At 41.3% G+C, this 17,148-nt stretch overlaps 1 protein-coding gene across 3 annotated transcripts in view; it reads right to left on the reverse strand.

Annotated features, from left to right (window-relative positions):
• Positions 1-3,221: 3,221 nt before the first annotated feature.
• Positions 3,222-17,148, reverse strand: part of CEP112 (centrosomal protein 112) — a 170,503-nt gene continuing 156,576 nt past the window's right edge. For all 3 annotated transcript variants that reach the window (XM_075169444.1, XM_075169445.1, XM_075169442.1), the window contains 3 exons: positions 7,207-7,308; positions 4,750-4,814; positions 3,222-3,363 (listed from right to left, as the gene is read on the reverse strand). In XM_075169444.1, the coding sequence (XP_075025545.1) occupies positions 3,360-3,363; positions 4,750-4,814; positions 7,207-7,308 (171 nt within the window). In that variant the 3' untranslated portion in view covers positions 3,222-3,359. The remainder of the gene's footprint in view (positions 3,364-4,749; positions 4,815-7,206; positions 7,309-17,148) is intronic.

Consider the following 17,148-nt stretch of genomic DNA (forward strand, 5'->3'; position numbering starts at 1 on the left):
TCTTGCATTTTAGCAGGATCAGATCCTTATTCAGTTCTCGCAATGCTTTTTCACAAAAAATAATTTCTAATTTAGGGAGGAAAATTTTTATTTAATTATCTTCATTTTTTTTTGGTTTGAATTGACCATATCTTCCACTGGCTTTATCAAAGAAGCCACCAGTACCAGAGCACATCTAATTTTAAGTGGGCTTTAGTTGGCAGACTTAAAATTGATCATGCATTTTAGTTTCAGTAACTTGCAATTTCTGCAGTCTTTGATAGTGCACTTTAAAGAACAAGTCTTCTTTAATGACAAAGGCTTAAAAGAAATGACCTTTCTGAACAAAATATCAAAGCTTAGAAAAGATAGTTCCTTGAAAAAAGAAGTCTGAATTAAAATGACCTTGTGTTCTGAAACTTTTTCATACAATATCTGACGTCTTACTTTTCCTTTGTACCCCCAGAACGAGACCAAGTATAATTTAGTAGTGTGGTGCCTCCAGTACATTTTGTGACTTCCGAAGGACTTGCAGTGCATTAAGATAATTAAAAAAAAAAAGAATCAGAACCCATATACACTCTCTATCAAGACTGCTCGTCGTTAGAATGAAAGCTGTGCGTGTTTTTCAGAAAATTCAATAAAGCACTGTAAGATATTCTAGTGATCGCAAATATTTTCTTCTAGCCACAACAAAATCTTTTCCTGTGCAGCAAAATCATTTCTCAATTTGAAACCACAGTCTGTAGAGGTTTGGGCAAGTAAGAGGAGTATCTGCTGTCACCGGTACAATTAAAGCACTGTTGCAGAAGAAAGCAGAAGGCTGGAGAAGGAGGGAGGTTGTATCCCTTTTCTTCCAACTGCACCAGAAATGAGCATATTTGTTACGTGTAACACAAGAACTGTGAGTGGCACTGAAATAAAGTGTCACCTTGATAAGGGTCACCTCCCTTGATACTGGTGAAAAACGTTATGATGCCTTTTTCTTGTGGGGTTTTATATAGAGTGAAACCATCTTTTCACCCACAGCAAAAGTCAGTAAAATGAAATCAATAAAAAGTAGAAATAAAGTTCTAACCGTAGTCAAGCTGGTTTCACCAGAGCTTGCCTTATGGCGGCTGGCAATTCCTCCTTTCAGCGGGTGAAAAGAGAGGTAGAGAGCAAGTAACATGTATGAAAACATTTCTAATCCTGTGATTTGGACTTTAACTCTTACTTGTTACAAAAGTAATCAAAGAAACATTAACAACAACTACAAGAGAACTCCAACCAACCTTGAATTTAATTTCCTATCAGGTTTATAAGCACCTTCAAAATGGTCCTCATACTGTATTTGATGCTGGAGAGAGTTTCCCAGAGTTTTAAAACTCCCAGATTGACCAAGATCTACTTTTCTCAAGCTGCTTTTTGATCATCAGTGACATCAGCAACCCAATTCCATCAAAAAGAAGGAAATTGAGGCCTGAATTCAACTAGCTAGAAGAGGGTCCATGTGTTTCTTTATGGATGTACACCCCCTCACCGCTTTCGAAAGCACTATCACCACCCAGACATCATGCAAAAACGCAAGCAGAACAGCAGAATCAAAAATGCCTCGTTTCCTCCATGCACGAGAAAAGAGATTTCACTATCCCAGCGTTTTGGACACAGGGCAATATCCAACGGGTAAATCCCAGCGTGCGCAGCCCGCAGCCGTGTCAGCTCTCGGTGCTTCTCCCGAAGAGCCCGACCATCGCTGCCGTGCACCTCTCTGAGTAAATACGTTTCAATTTACTGCCCACAATTAACTAAACGCATCCTAACAAATTCCTCCTACTAAAACTCACCGTTGCCCCAGGCGAGGCTTTGTGGCACCTGCCGCAGCACCTCCTCGCTTATCAGAGTCATGACAACCCCTTATCTATAATTAGAAGGATCACTTGTTGATTCAAGGAAGGTGGAAAACCTGCCCAGGCCCAGACCAGACTGACAATCAGCAAAGTTGGAGCCTGTATTTGGCAAGGAGCTCCCTGCCGGCGCTGCCAGGAGGTGGGGGTGGATGGAGCCCAGCCTGCCAAAGCCTCTCCTCATTGATCTCCACGCCAGCTGGAGATAAGAGCGCAGCTGGCGAGCTGGGGCTCGGCAGGACAGCCGCGTCCAGCCGCGGGCACTCAAGCCGTCAAGACCCTCCGAGTTCTGCCCGGACCGCGGCACGACGAGCGCCGGTGCCAGCGGGGCGAGGGAGGAGAGGTGGCCGTCCCCGCCAGCAGCGATACGGAGGGTCTCGCTGCTGCTGCCAGTGCCACAGCTGGACTTAAAAGACAGGAATTTCTGGCCCCCTCTCAAGCACTCAGACCATTAACTGTGCCTTGATACGAATGCTGCCGGCAGGATGGTGCCTAGGGAAAAAAAAAAAGCTATTCTTGTGTTCGGCATATCTAAATTTACAGATTACAAATGTCCTAATGTACACTCTGGCTCAGGGATGGCCAAGAGATAAAGAAGCCTTCCTATGCCTGGGAGGCAGAGCCAGCCACGGGAGGACTCCCTGTCCGGGTCCTTCAGCTTTCCACCGCTGCTCAAACCTCATCCCTGCAAACCCTTGGGAAGCTGCTTAGATCTACCGGGATCATCCACGAGAGCCTGGGTACGCTCCCGCAGAATCAAGGCCGAATCGGTGATGACTTCTCCTTCAGTAACACCCCAGAACCGTGTTATCAGTAGATGACACAGGACTTTCCTGTGACCGGCCTGTGCAACCCCAGTGATCCATTTATATGCTATTAACTGGTGCCTGCATTTGTCATCATGGTGTTTTCATTCTTGCCACAAGATTTTTCCTTGAAACACAGCATGAAATATTTTCCCGGTTAACAAAGCCATACAAAACTCTCATACGCACTGCGGCTACTTAGGTGAGTGAGATGCCCAAGCAGGACAATAATGTCAAAACAAAATAGTACAAAATAATAATATTTTAATATTATGTAAACACATGGACACAAAACAATGTCAAAATATGTTAAAATATCTTGGACAATAATAATAGAAAATGGGATTTTCTTCATGTATAAAAGTGAAAAGAATGGTACTGGGAAGTAATAACAAAAATATTAGTAGAGGAAACTCTACTCGCTCAGTAAGCAAGCTCAGCACGGAGTCAAACACACAGTATATCGAAAGCATAAGTCCGTAATAAGATAATGATAAAAAAAATAATGGAAGGAAGATACAACTAAAAACATGCTGGCACGAGCAATGGATGTGTTTTCATGGACTTCATTACATTTTATGTGCTAACAAAACAGCCACTGATCTTTGCATTTTAATTTACAAGAGCCAAATCTTCAAACCTATTCAAAGCAGTCCATTTGGCAATCGCAGAAATCCAACAGCTCCAGCTACCTGAAAACGAAGAGATTCTCATTAGTCAAATCTTATTATTCTTACTATAAAAACATAACAGGCTGAGGCCAGGGCTGGGTCCGGTCGGCAGCGGGTCTGGGACGGCCGGGACCGCTGCTGTGTCGGGTCTCAGGAGCAGGCAGCGGCGCGTGCCACGGAGGAGCCACATCCCACCGCCAGCCGTGGGCACGCACGCGCGCTAAAGCAGCAAAAAGCAGTATTTCAGTGAAGGAGGGCCAGGTAAACGCTAACACAAAATTTCGGGTGAATGTAGTCTTGGAAAAAGATCTGGTCAGGAAGAGAATTTCCCTGAACAGAAGCAGCACAAAAGCTTCTCCAAGTCTAGGAGCAAAGGCGGCGGCAGCCCCGCCGGGGAGGAGCTGCTGTGTGCCGCGCTGGCTCTGTCCCTGCCCTTCCTCTCCCGCAGGACATGGCTGGGGCTCCTTCCACCCCCGGCGTTTCAGTCATCTGTGGCCCGGCCTGACCTAATGGTACGTGATTATTCTTCTTTTGAAACAGCTGTTTTCCTAACTGTGAAGACACTAATTCAGAATAAGTTTGAGACAAAATGCATCCCTTGGTAATGCTACCGCTGCTATTGGAGAGAGTCTAGAGAGTACGTTACAGCTTTATATTTATCTAACACGGTTACCTGCGCTGGGCATATTACCAAGAATCTGACATTTTCAGTTTCCGATTAGCTTTAGCTAATTCTCGTTAACAAACAGTTTAGGATTAATATTTTCAGACAACTTCCACACTGTTAACATTTTTACAAATGTTTAAATATCTGACAAATTTTTACACTATTTTTACAAGCACACATTCTTACTTGCAGAAATCCTCATGTGAGATATGCACGTATCATCAAAGTCTATAAATATAAAAAAGATGGAGTGGCTTTCCTAGGAAGTTTCCTTTTACTCACCTCTCCATGTGAATCACTTACTCTAAAGGCACAGCAAGGCTTTTTATTGCTGCAGCACTTGCCATAATTTATATTGGAGGGTGTAAACGTCTGAAAAAAGCTCAGGCTCATGAAGATCCGGTACTTTGAAGATGTGATCTGTAATATTATGCATTGCATCATTGTTTTCTATCTTAAAAGGAGGTGGCATCACCGCAGAGCTGCAGCTGTGCAGCGAGCCACTGTCTCATCATGAACGTCGAGGCAAAGCCCAGACTTGTAATGCACCTGCAAGTTCTCTAATCTTGCTCTAATAGTACTGACTAAGCACTGGGAAAATTCTCAGACGCTTGTTTACTGAAAATAAGGATCTTTTAAAACTGCAACCGTATTTGAGTGTTTTAATTAAGCCGTAAAACTTCAATAACTGGGATCCACAGGTGTGAAATGGTACAAATTGATCAAAGATAATCACGTACCTTCTGCCGTGGTAGGCGTTCAGCTCTTCCTGGAGGACAGAGACTCTCTTCTGCAGAATATTTACCTGTAAAATACATCCCATATGAAAATCGTGTAATTAATAAATTCTAATTAATAAATTTGCGCTCATTCCATGAAGGGTGTTTTTCTCGTCTATCCTGCAAAATAAAATGCAGTAACGCTTTAGCTGCATACTAGAATGAATACTTGATAGAAGATGGTTAGCATGGCTCCCCTGGCCCTGCTCCAGCTGCACACTATCTGCTCCTTTAGGAACAGAGTCAAAACAGTTTTTAAACTCAGCCGGTGGTACCAGAGGGGTTATGCAAGGGTTTGGGAGCTCCAGCTCTACTCTCAACTCCCGTATGACGCCTGTGCTCTGATCCCTGCACTTTTGCTCTTGTGATGAAGGTACTCACCTGTTCTTGAAGTGTATGAAAATTAATGTTTATTAATACACTGTGGCCACTTTTGGACGACTCACCAGGAGCAGACAATTGGGCAGCATACTTTATATATAGCAACGTTCTTAGAAAACTTTGCCCAAGCCTCAAGTATTTTCTTTTTTTTGTTTGTTTATTTTTATCACTGCTTGGTGCTTTTACTCAGCCTATCCTCTTCATCCTCCTCCAACAATAAATAATCCTGACAGGTGCAGAGATTCTACTGCCCTTCTTGTCTGATGTTTTCAAACAGGAATTTCAACAATTTTCAAAGATGAGGACACCTGTGCTTCAGAAAGAGCCCTGCTTACTGAGTGGTCTGCGACGACAGCGTACTGCTGGAAATACAGCCGGCAGCTATGTATTTCTGGGATAGCACCCAGGTTTTCGTGTGTGTAGTTACTTTTACTCTTTTGAAATGCTGCTGCTGCTTACAGAAGCCCTGCAGGTGGATATCAGATTCTACTTCTTTTTAACTCATTAAAAGGTGTGGTATTCTTATATTAGCTCCAGAGTAACGCTTCCTACCAGACAGTGCTAATAGTCAACCACACGTTAAAAATAGCTTTTTACTATCAACTGTAGATTGTAGATCCTTAACTCTTTATTTCCCACAACTATTGATATGAGAAGGAGCATCACTTCCATTAGGAATCCTTTGACATGTAAGCGGAGTGTATACAACCATAGTCTGAAGTTGTCTCACTGCTAGCACATAGGAATATGAAAGTTTCCCCCTGGGAAAATGTCCTACTTCTATTAAAGGCACACTTTGCCAGGGAAAGTGTCTCATGCATAGCAAAAAGTACTACAGAATAACCCTTGTGCATTGTGAAGAAAAAAGAAAAGGGGGGAAAAAAACCCGAATACGTTAAATTACCAACCATCGCCATAGAGAGAGATTGCACAAGAAAGAGAAATGGAGAGTTTGTAGATCTATAATTGCTTGAAAAACGGTCCTGAAAATTGGTATAAGGCGTGTGCTGGTATCGAGCCTAAACTTGTATGCTGTGTCCTCAGGGCTTTTGCTCTTCCCAGAGCTCATGGGCAGCTCTGAGTCACCCTGAGCATTGCCCTGCCTTTCTCTCATTTCTTCCCTTCAGCCCAGGACAGATCCCAGTCCTTCCCGACACGTTTAAATGTGCAGTCCTGCACTGGGCCATATGCAAACAGTGACAGGGTTTTCTTAGGATTACCATTATTCCACATCTATGATCACTCCTCTCTATTGCTCTTTACCCTTCCTCATGTGAGTTCAGGCAACAATGACATTTTCTTTTCTTCCAGCTCCTAATATACTGAATAGGACAGCATCAAATAACTTCTGTGGAAACCACGTACAAGAAACACACCCAATTCGTTAGTAATTGCCTATTTACAATGACATTTTGATATTTCTATTAGCCAGTTTTATAGTCTATTTCATATAAATAATATTGATTCTGTATTTTTCTAGATGAGCTAGTGTTTTGCAATATTAAAAACAAAGCAGTTACAGAAGTCTATTAGAGCCTCTTTATATTGGAAAATGTAGAAATAACACAATGACCATTTGAACTCCTATCTTAAGAGAAATATCCCATTTGCTTTATTACATAGGCTGAAAGAAAACAGAATGATTTCTCATTCTTTTCTGCACCCTTTACACGCATCCTTTAAATGATTTCTTCAGGAGAAATAGGGTAAGGAAGATGAGAGATAACTATGTGCTATATTTGAAAGGTTGACAAAAAAAAAGCTAATACTGAATACAGCATAATTTCTACTTTCAATTGCCAACTGAAGCAAAATCTGGGATCAAAAGACACAATATGGTAGCTCTCAAGGCGAGGAAACTGGAGGAGAAAAGCCTTGTGAAACATGACTGAGTGAGAAGCATATGAGTGCTGCCATAATTTGGTTTTCAGACTTATTCAGTATTTTTGGCCAAATTTTAGACAGTCATAATTTCTTGTCTAGAAAAGACGTTTTTTATCCAGTCCAAAAGCTTGAAGATAAATAATAATAATTTACCTGAGATTTTAAAGATACAATGGTGTCTTCAAGTTCCTGTCTCAAAGATGCTGGCATCAGACCTTTGAGTGTGGTTTCATATTCTTGTCGTATATGGGTCATCTGTAACAGATGAAAAGAGATTTATATATAGATGGCTACTCTTGGAAGCCGGAGAGTAACTTTTTTGCTTCTTTTGCCCAATTTGGAGTCCAAGTAAGCTCAGAATTGGAATATCAAGAGAAAGGGAAGGAGAGAGAAGAAAGATCAGCAAAGACCTGTAAAGAGCAAAAGAGGTAAAAAAGAGGAAGAAAGGAAAAAGAAAACATAAGAACAAAGGATGTACAGAGAGGAGGAAAAAATGAAAAGAAAACAGTAAGGCATTTGTTGGGACGTGGTCTGAAGAAGCAATAATCATTGCTAAATCTATCTCAATAGAGCATTTATACTGACATACACTTTGCAAATCGATAGTCAGAAGTTTTCTTTTTGTCTTTGGTGGGATCTGAACCAGGTCAGTAGAGTGATATTTGCCCCTTACTCCCTTAGACGAGATGAATTACTGTTTCCCAAGATTTTTTTACAAAATATCTGAACTTCCAGGTGCTTTTAAGGCCCTTTTTTTATTCATCATGCAACTATTTTTCATTGCACTTTGCGTCTTCCTCAACTTCACTGAGGCTATGGGACTTTCAACAAATAGGTTCGAGTATCTTAGACGTTACGAGATCAGACGTTCACACCAAAATGACGTGAACATTTGGTTCATGTTCACACCATCCTCCTCTAAAGGAGGACATTTTAGTCCATAATCTTATTCAACAGATGCTGAGTAAACAGTACAGTTACAAAGCAACGTTAAATGAAGACAGATCAGCTGGAAAGATTGTGCTTCGTATCTGTCTGGTGGGGTTGTATTTGCTGAATCTTGACCCAGGGAAAGTACAGAGAGCCTGGTTCAGCTCTGTCCGTCGAGTTGCACAGGACTGCTCGCACACTTTATTACTTGGCTGAATCGGGGCCTCACATCTGTACTTAACTTCCAATAGGATTAACTGCTTAATTCAAATTAAGCAACTACTTAGGTGTTTTTCTGGATTAGCAGCTGAATATGTAAATAAAGGATAAAAGGGATTCTATATCAGATTAACTTATAAAATATCTTTGAACTTTCAAATTGAATCTTTTTTCCAATGATTTACACACCAACGCCATTTTGTGCTAATTTTGTTTTAGTTACCAAATTGCTTAAATCTACCATTGCAACCACAAATCAAAACCTCAGTCTCACATCTGAAGAAGCCATGAGTTATAACTTCCAGCTCCCAGCTTGCAAGGAGCGCACGCGCTTAAACACGTGAGAACCGAACACAAAGTTCATTGCAAGACGTGCCAATTACCATCTTTCGGAAAAAGCAGGTCATGCCAAAATATGCATTATGCATAATACAATTATCAATACAAAAGGAATAAAACAATCTGATGAAACTTTAGGAAAATTCTGTCTATGAGTCATTCCAACATGCAGAAGAAATCTCCAAATCTCTATGCAAATAGGCAATTAGAGGCTTTCCTTGTGAGCTGCAAGTAAGTGATGCCACTATGCAAATCTAAAGAAAAAAAAACGGTGAGACAGGAAACCTTGTTTGAACTCTCCTTGTATATAAGCCAGTGATCAAAATTTATGTTTTTGAAAGTTACCCCGATAAATTTATGCTACTACTTCTATAAAGGCTTACAAAGCTATGCATAGGTGCTTTGCCAGGATAAATATTTTCTGAGCCAACAGCTCATTTGGGCGGGGACCTTGATAGAGCAGAAACATATATTTCAGTTAATTCAACATGTTACATTTGTTCTTGGTGAAATGGGAGCAAAACCAGGCAGCTAGAATAGCAAAATGCTTTTATTTCCTAAATTTTGAATAATAGAGATCTATTTCATGATTAAGAGGATCGATCACCTTGCCAATATGTTGGGGTGACCCAACCAGCACAGAAATTCCATGGCAGGGGCCTGACTGCACTCAAGCTCTCCCTTTACGGGGGATGCAGATGTCAGGAGCTGAGCCTGGCCTCTGGTATAACTCACTACCCCACGATCTAGCCATGCCTACAGAGCATCGAGGACTCACACCAGCTGCCTCCGGTGCCAGGCACACAGCGAGAGGCCCTTATTATAATTTTCCCTAAAAGAAAGTCAAGAACGTTTCATTGTAAGTAGATGCAACAAAAATTTGAATACAGCTCTGCGCGTGAAAGAATAATGTTCTAATTGTGCAACAGTCTTCTTTCAACCAGGTTTTAATAGTTTAATCTGCAAGTGTCCGCTAAATACCTGCTTTCACAACGCTGTTAACGTTTGCTATTAACTCTGCAAAGGAGCAAGGGGATTGTTCCCTTTGACAAAGGTGTTTCTTAGAAAGTCAGGAAGAAATAGGTACTGTGCTTTAAAGTAAGGATATATACTACTGGGTCGGCTGAAAATGGAGAAGGAAAATGAGAAACAAGTCCCGCTAGCTGAAGTATTGCTTGGGGCTGATTTCTTACTCTAGTTCAGAGAGAAGACACACACTCTTTTTGCAGTGAAAACTGTTCTTTGGGATACAACTGCAATTTGTTTGTTTCCTAAGACAAAAAATGTTACTTTCAACTGTGCTTACTAGTAATTGCATCACAATAAGATGAAAATAAGACCCCAGCTGTTTCCTGTCATATTATGATAAACAACATGCTGATATTTTTGGCTGAAGTTACTATCAAGGTTTATTGACCCAAGAGATTAAAATAGTGCATGGCAAAAATCTGAATCACTTCTTATAACTGGGCTAATGTATACTAATTTTAATGGGGGAAGGTTTTTATTTTTTAACACTTATTTTTGACCAATGAAAGCCATGTCTGCAAGGATCTTTTTTTACTTTTTTTTTTTTTTTGTGCCTTAAAGGCTTTTTTGTTCTTTTGTAGCCTCAAGCTGCCTCCCTAGGATCCACAAATACTGTGTCTCCTCTTGCACTCTTGAGAGATGTTTAAAATTGCAATTCTTCAGCCCTCAGGAGGGCTTTAGTCAGCTAGATGAGGATAGCTCTATTTCATTTACTGTTGTGTTCGTTTTTCTTCAGTCTTGAGAAAGCTTTTTTTGAAAATTCATTTTGGTGAGTTGATTTAATCCACGAACCCCCAGGAAGGTTTTATAGCTTTTAATATTAAGCTGCCACACTGGTCTTTGTTTATTCAGGTTGGTGGCTAACATATGAGGTTTAAAGTTTTACCATCAATCATCTTTGGTGTCAGGAGAAACAACTGAAAGCTGAAGTTGCCACACATAGCTCATGTATGCTTAGTCAGACGATAAATTAGAAAAAAAAGAAGAGACAAATATTCACACAGTTATACAACGTGATGAAAAAAGCAGGGAAGTTATAATTTCACAGACTGCCATGAGATCTTGTCATAGTTGGGCATTGACTATTCTCAAAAGAGATAAAAGTTGGTTTTGATGCCCAGAAGAGAAATATCCAAAATGGAGCTTTCCAAACCAAGCGGTTTGGAACTGCTGGCCCAAGGCTTTTCAGTAGCATAAGGCGAGTTTCAATTTTACTACTTCAAGGAGTCTTCAAGTGGCACACCTCCGTTTTGCCGCTACTCGTTACTTCTAAAAGCTTCCGAAGGACGTTTGTGGGGCTGGGTCAGAAGCAGAAGGGAGCACAGGACTGATCCGGAACCAGTCCCGTCGGCACCTAGCTGCACTTTGTCTCTCTCCTTCCTTTTCGAAAGAAACAACTTAAGCACATCCAGCAGAAATACAGTATCTTCAAGCTGACCAGATGCATTTTAGTCCGTGTGCTAAGAACGGCCTGCAAACAGAGGGTATTCTGCCTCTCTTCGCTGCTTTGCTATCCAGCCACAACCACGCCGTATCTCATGCAGGTTCACGATAACCAGCTCTCCCTTCTTACTTCCAGGAGGTCTGTGATGCTGAGTTCCTCATCCAGAACACACTGGCCCTGGTGCAAAATCCCCTTCTCATTAAAAAAAAAATTTAAAAACCCCCAAAACAATTGCGATCTTCTCCAGATCTCAATTGTAAATTACTTGATCTGAACCAGAGATGCATAAGGAAAATGCAAATGAAACACTGAAGTATACATTGCCAAAGCACATGAAGGGACCACATAAGAGTTGTTCAAGTTCCTTTAAAAAAACAAATCTTGTCTTGAAGGGCATGAAGTTAACATTTTGTTTATGCCAGATAAGAATCAAAAGGCAGTTCACTTAACTAAGGTGTTGTGGTTTTTTTAGTATCTTAATTTCTGCCTGTTTATAATATTTGTGAAGGATAATAATTCCACGTGTGCCAGGAAATACTAGGATAGTGACCAAAAGGCATAATTAGGATCATTTTATTATTTTTAAATTTTCTCCACGTTTCAGGGGGAGTAAGATGAGAAAAGTAATTTCCCGCCTCTCTCAAATCCTTTCCTGCATTATTTAAACAATGGTATGTTACAATGCTGTTTAAAAGAGAAATCTCTTTTAAAAGGTTATGCATCTGTTCTGCAATACACATCTCTCAAAGAAGACGTGAAAGATCTGCTGTAGTAAATCTGAAGACAGGTTAGGGTACCAAGAAGGTAAAAATAACTCCTTCAGCCTTAGGCAAACCATTTAATCTCAGACTAAAGTCTCATCCTTCTAAATGAGGATAATAGTAATAATATTGCGTAGGCCAACTTCATTCAGGTGATGTGAAGATTGCAGAAGAAATTTTCTGAAAGCACTTTGAGAAGGGCAAGCGAAGGACAAATTACTATGATGCCATCCCAATTAAAAAAAAAACCAATCAACAAAACCCAAAAAAACCAAACAACAACCCAAAGAATGTCAAAGTAATGATTAATCACTGCTTGTTTGTGTTCTCCTAATTGCAGTGACTCCTCCTCTGCTTCTCAGCACTCCTAAACTCGAAGTGAACATAGCTCTATTCCCACAGAACTGCTACGAGTCTGTATGGGCCCCTTCCTCCATCAGCTGGCTGGGGGACGCTGAGCAATGTCTATAACCAAGGAACCAAATCTACCAAAATCTGAAATTTCCTTAAACTTCAGATCTCTGTGTTCTGTCGTAAGAGAATATTTAAGTGGAGCTTGAAATCTTCTCCAACAATTTCTCCTACTGAAGAGTCAAACGATGTATCCATTTTTTCAATGAAGAACCAGGCCTGAACATTTGTCTTTTCACAATATAATCAAACATGAATATCCACATCCTCTCTTATTTCAGGCAGTGGGAATTTCTATTCTTACTGTGAAACGTACGTTGAAATATGGTTCTTCCAGATTTAGAGAAATAGAATGCAATTTGATACAAATGTTCTCAAGTTCTTAAGAAAAGTAATGAACGCTATAAATTGCATGAATTTGGCTCAGCTGAAAACAGTAACCAAGCAAGATCAGCTGAGCAAGTTATTTTGTCAAGTGTACACCATGTTGCTCTCCACTGAGAAAATACTGCTGGAGAACCTCCTCTGTCCTGACAGTTTCAATAAAACATAAATTGGTGGCATAGCTGTCCTCTTTGTTTTTCTGTCTTTAGCTAGTAAACCATCTGAGCGTCCAAAACATTTTTGCCTTGTTGTTTTACTAACCCGCGGGGACCTCCAGTTATGCTGAGCTGCTCGCTCCACGCTGAGCTTTCTGCTCTAAGTCGTTTTTTTTTTTCCAACCTGCATCCAAGAAGCCTTATTACTTCAGTGGCTTGTATTTCGATATCTTTCTTTTCTTAACCAAGATCTCCCACCTGGAAAATCCTCTGTTTGTAGTTAAGCAATACGAGTCTATATAATTCATAGCTGCAAAGGAAGGGAAGGCAGGCAAACCTTTTTTGAAAAAAAACACCAGTGGGCTGCATATGGCAAGAACAGCATTCTTGGGATTACGCGAGTTGGAGAGGAATAAAAGCTTTCACTGTCAACACCATAGAACAACCAGGAATGTTGTGGCTAGAAAATTCGCGCTGTTCTCTCAACCTCCCCCTCTCCAGGGCTCCGCTATTGTTCCAGCTGGGATCTGGAGGATCCCGGGCTTCTTTTCCCCTCCTTCCAAATGAGTCATTGCAGATGCCATCTTTGTCCCCGAGCAGTGTTTCCTTCAGCTCTTGTCAATGCCGTCCTTCCACCGGCCGGAGAGGTCATTATTGTGCCAGGAGCAGCCCTCCCCTCCTCGGGGCGAAGGGGACTCAGACATGGCTCACACCCCCTGACCCGCTGGAACTAAACCTAAACCTAAACCCAAACCCAAACTTAAACCTAAACCTAAACCTAAACTTAAACCAGCGCTGCTGGGCCAAAGCTGAAAACACATGGTGTTCATCTCTGGCTCTGTCGATTCCTAATACGCTATCAAGATAATTAAGTCTGAAATAAAGCTATAAGCATCTTTGACACCACCACTGGAATGTATTTCTGTATTTCAGTTTTACATTCCACATGTGTTACCTTCTATATAATCCTTCCCATCCTGGGGTGGTTCAGCAAGTCGAGGTTTCAGCGTCTGATCCGCAGAGGTGCTGAGTGCTCACGAACGACAGGGAGAGCTGACAAAGCTCAGCAGCATGCCGGATCAGGCTCAGTATTTTCACACTGACTGTGCGAACAAGCAAATCTTTGTAGATAATAACCAGAAGCTACTTTTACTATCACCATTTCTCCTCTTTCAAGAACAAAAATCTAATCAGCGTCTCAACTGGAAAACAAGCTGCCAGGTTTACAAGCATCACGGTTGGTAGGAGTCTGCTCAGCTTTGGGGATGGGTGAGGAGGGGTGGCGCAGGAGAAGCCACTGCTGCGCTTCCCGGGTGGACCTCTGATCGATGGCATTTTGTGCTGATAGAATTGCAAACAAAATAATACTTTAGAATTTAAATGATGTTAAAGATCAGCATAAAGTTGGCCTTTTCCAGTCCTTTTTAGCTCCATCCAGGCACCTCGTCACCTAGAAAAAATGAATGAGACAGCTCACTAATTGAGCACGCATCGCTGAGAGCCCGCACTGGAGATGAGGTGTCTCCGCTCTTCTCTTCTGTCACCCGACTGGCTCCTCCGTGCATTGACATTTCTTCTTTTTTTTTTAATTCCCTGCATTAAATACCAGCATTATTGTCCCTTGTAGTCCTACTTTAAACACTTCTGAAAGAACGAAATTCCCTTAATTGATAATATGCAAGCAAACCACAGACGCTTTAAAATGATGTACTGCTCTCTTAAAAGAAAGATCTCTTTCTCATTCACTGCTACTCAAGACAAAGAGGTACAAAACTGACATTTTAAAATACTCTCTAATTCCTGCATGCCGGCATATGCTTCTATTCTTTTTTGGTGAAAATTCTCTTTTTCCTTTTAACTATTTGTTCTGTAGTTTCTGTTTTACTGTCTTTCTCCAGCTGTCCACTTCGTTCTAATTCATTCTGTTCTATGAAGTAGGTATATATTTGTGTATTTTCCAGTTGTGTCGGATTACCAAAGCTAACATTTGATCATTGACTTCCACACGCACATCATCATCATCTACCTCTTTTCCCTTTGACAATTGCACAGTTGGTGAGAGCCTTCTCTCCCGCAGTTCCTGCCATATGGAGCTCCCGGGAACTTTCAACTCCATTGATTTCCAGCTCCTTTCAAATCCCACCTGCAAATCTGTTTTTCTGTGCTTGAATCCCAGCTTCTATCTCCTTCTGCTAATCTGAAACTTCATGCTATACAGTATAATTTACTATATTCTGTTCATTTCTGCATTCCTTTCATAGTAGGCTGTTAAAGAAAATGCTATACAAAATATAAAAAATTACAAATGCAAAGTTATGACTTATTCTAACAACCTCAGTCTTAATTAAAAATTGGGGGGCACTTTTGTATCAAAGTGATTAATGAATATATCAGTGGCATTGCATGTATGATAGACACTAACCAACGTAAAAGTGGTAGAATAATGTCAGTAGTCATTTTATGGTACCTTCGTCAACATTGCCATACACCTATAGGGGCACCTATATCCATGAAAGGTCCCTTATAGAGATATAACCAGAATCAGTCTGATTCTTCCCCAAGAGCCTCTACCAGGAAGTCTGAAAAGAGAACAACATACTAAGAAACGGATGTCTTGGTCTGGGTACCAGCGTGCTCTCGCTTACATCAGATTCCTCACTGCTTGTATGTGGCTCTCCGACATCTTCTTTTCCACAAAAATGTTTTAAACTTGGCATTTGTTCACCATAAGTAGTTAGAAAAGAAATCTTCTGTTGTGCTGTCTGCAGGCGTTGAACCAGCAGATCTTCAGGTGCCAGCCTGTGGGAGCGACATTTCTCACAATATATATACATACATGAAATGCTTTATGGGAGGAAAACAGCTGAAGTACGCGGTACCCTCCTGACCCCAGTGCTTGGGGTGTGGGCAGAGCAATGGCTGGACAGAAGCGAATGGACAAGGAGGGAGGGTCCCTCCTCAGCCTCGCAGAATTGCAGAAAACCAGATGCTCTTCAGATACAGCCTCTCCGGTCCGCGCTGGTCGCATACAGAAACTGCAGGAACTCTTTTAAGGTGACAATATTTGGTGTCGCTGTTCTTGAAAGTCACAGTGGAAACGTCTTTCAGATGTGCACTTTCTTCCCCATCGCCCTGCCGAGCCCTGGTGCCGGCGCTGCCTGCCCGAGGGGTTAATTCCGCGGGCAGTGACAGTGCAAGGGCTGCTCGCTGTGAATCACTTCTGTGGTTAAGATCATTCAAACCTAGACTGAGCTTCCCATTTCTGTGGGAGCAGAAATGGGTCCCTGGGGGAAAATTTTGGAAGCGTTTCGGTGACGTGGGTTGAAGCAACCAGAGCAAATGGCAGAATTTCATCACTACCTCCAGTGCGTGCTGAGTGTTTGTTTCTCAGTTTCCAAAGTGCTCGCCGGCTCTGCAAAACAAAGGCTGCCGAAATCCTCCTCACCTGCAGCTGGCCACCCAGCAAACTTTTATTTTTAAATACCTAACCTAGAGCTTATTAGCCTGATTTTAGACGACTCTCACATGTTCTGAGAAAGACAACCCTTTGAGAAAGTCTGGAAATTCAAGGCAGGGGCCCCAGAAGCACTGCCTGGCGTTCGCAGTTACCTGGGGCACCTGAGCTAAAAGTCCCGTAAAGGAGAGAGCCTGGTTGGTACCAAACTTCCTGCAGTGGTTCACCCACCTCCAGATGGAGGAAACTCCGCTGCTTCCACCTGATTTTTCCAGAGCATATATAGCAGGGCAGGACAATGGAAGTGAGGGCAAAGATTTTCTGTGAATTTGTCTGATTGCATTTAAAACTCTGTGATAACTTTAAAAATGAAGCTGAAAAGAAATATGGACCAAAAGCCCTAAACTAAAGGGATATTAATATTACTCAAGTCTTCCAGCCATCGTTGTATTAAGAACTATTTGAGACCCATACCTTGGACATAGGCATACATTGCTTATCTCTGCCTTACTGTTTCTTTACTCAGCTCCACAAATCTGCAGGCAGTAGCAATATTCCCATCAAGGAGAAGGTGTGGCAAATGTTAGAAGTTCTCTGTGCTACACAGCAACTAAAATTTCAGAACGATGCATCACAGCCTTAATCTGAGAACAAATATATTTAGTTGGCATGGAAACAGTAAGTTAGCCTGAATGTGGTAAATATCCAGCAGTCATAAAAAATTGAGCAAGTCAGAATAATAAACATTAAAAATGAAAACTCACTGAATGCTTTTGAATCATAGCTCTTTTACAATTATCATTCCTGGTTTCATTTGAACATTAGTGAAATCCACTTAACAAACTAAGCTGCTCCATTTTATTCCAAATACTTCTACAACATCCTTATTCAGATAACTCCTTTCTCCCTTTTTTATAAGCTGTTTGAGAAAAAAGAAATTAAAGGGCTGGAAATCTACATTGGTATTCT

The sequence above is a fragment of the Calonectris borealis genome, chromosome 20, assembly GCF_964195595.1.
Source record: "Calonectris borealis chromosome 20, bCalBor7.hap1.2, whole genome shotgun sequence".
Lineage (NCBI taxonomy): Eukaryota > Metazoa > Chordata > Aves > Procellariiformes > Procellariidae > Calonectris > Calonectris borealis.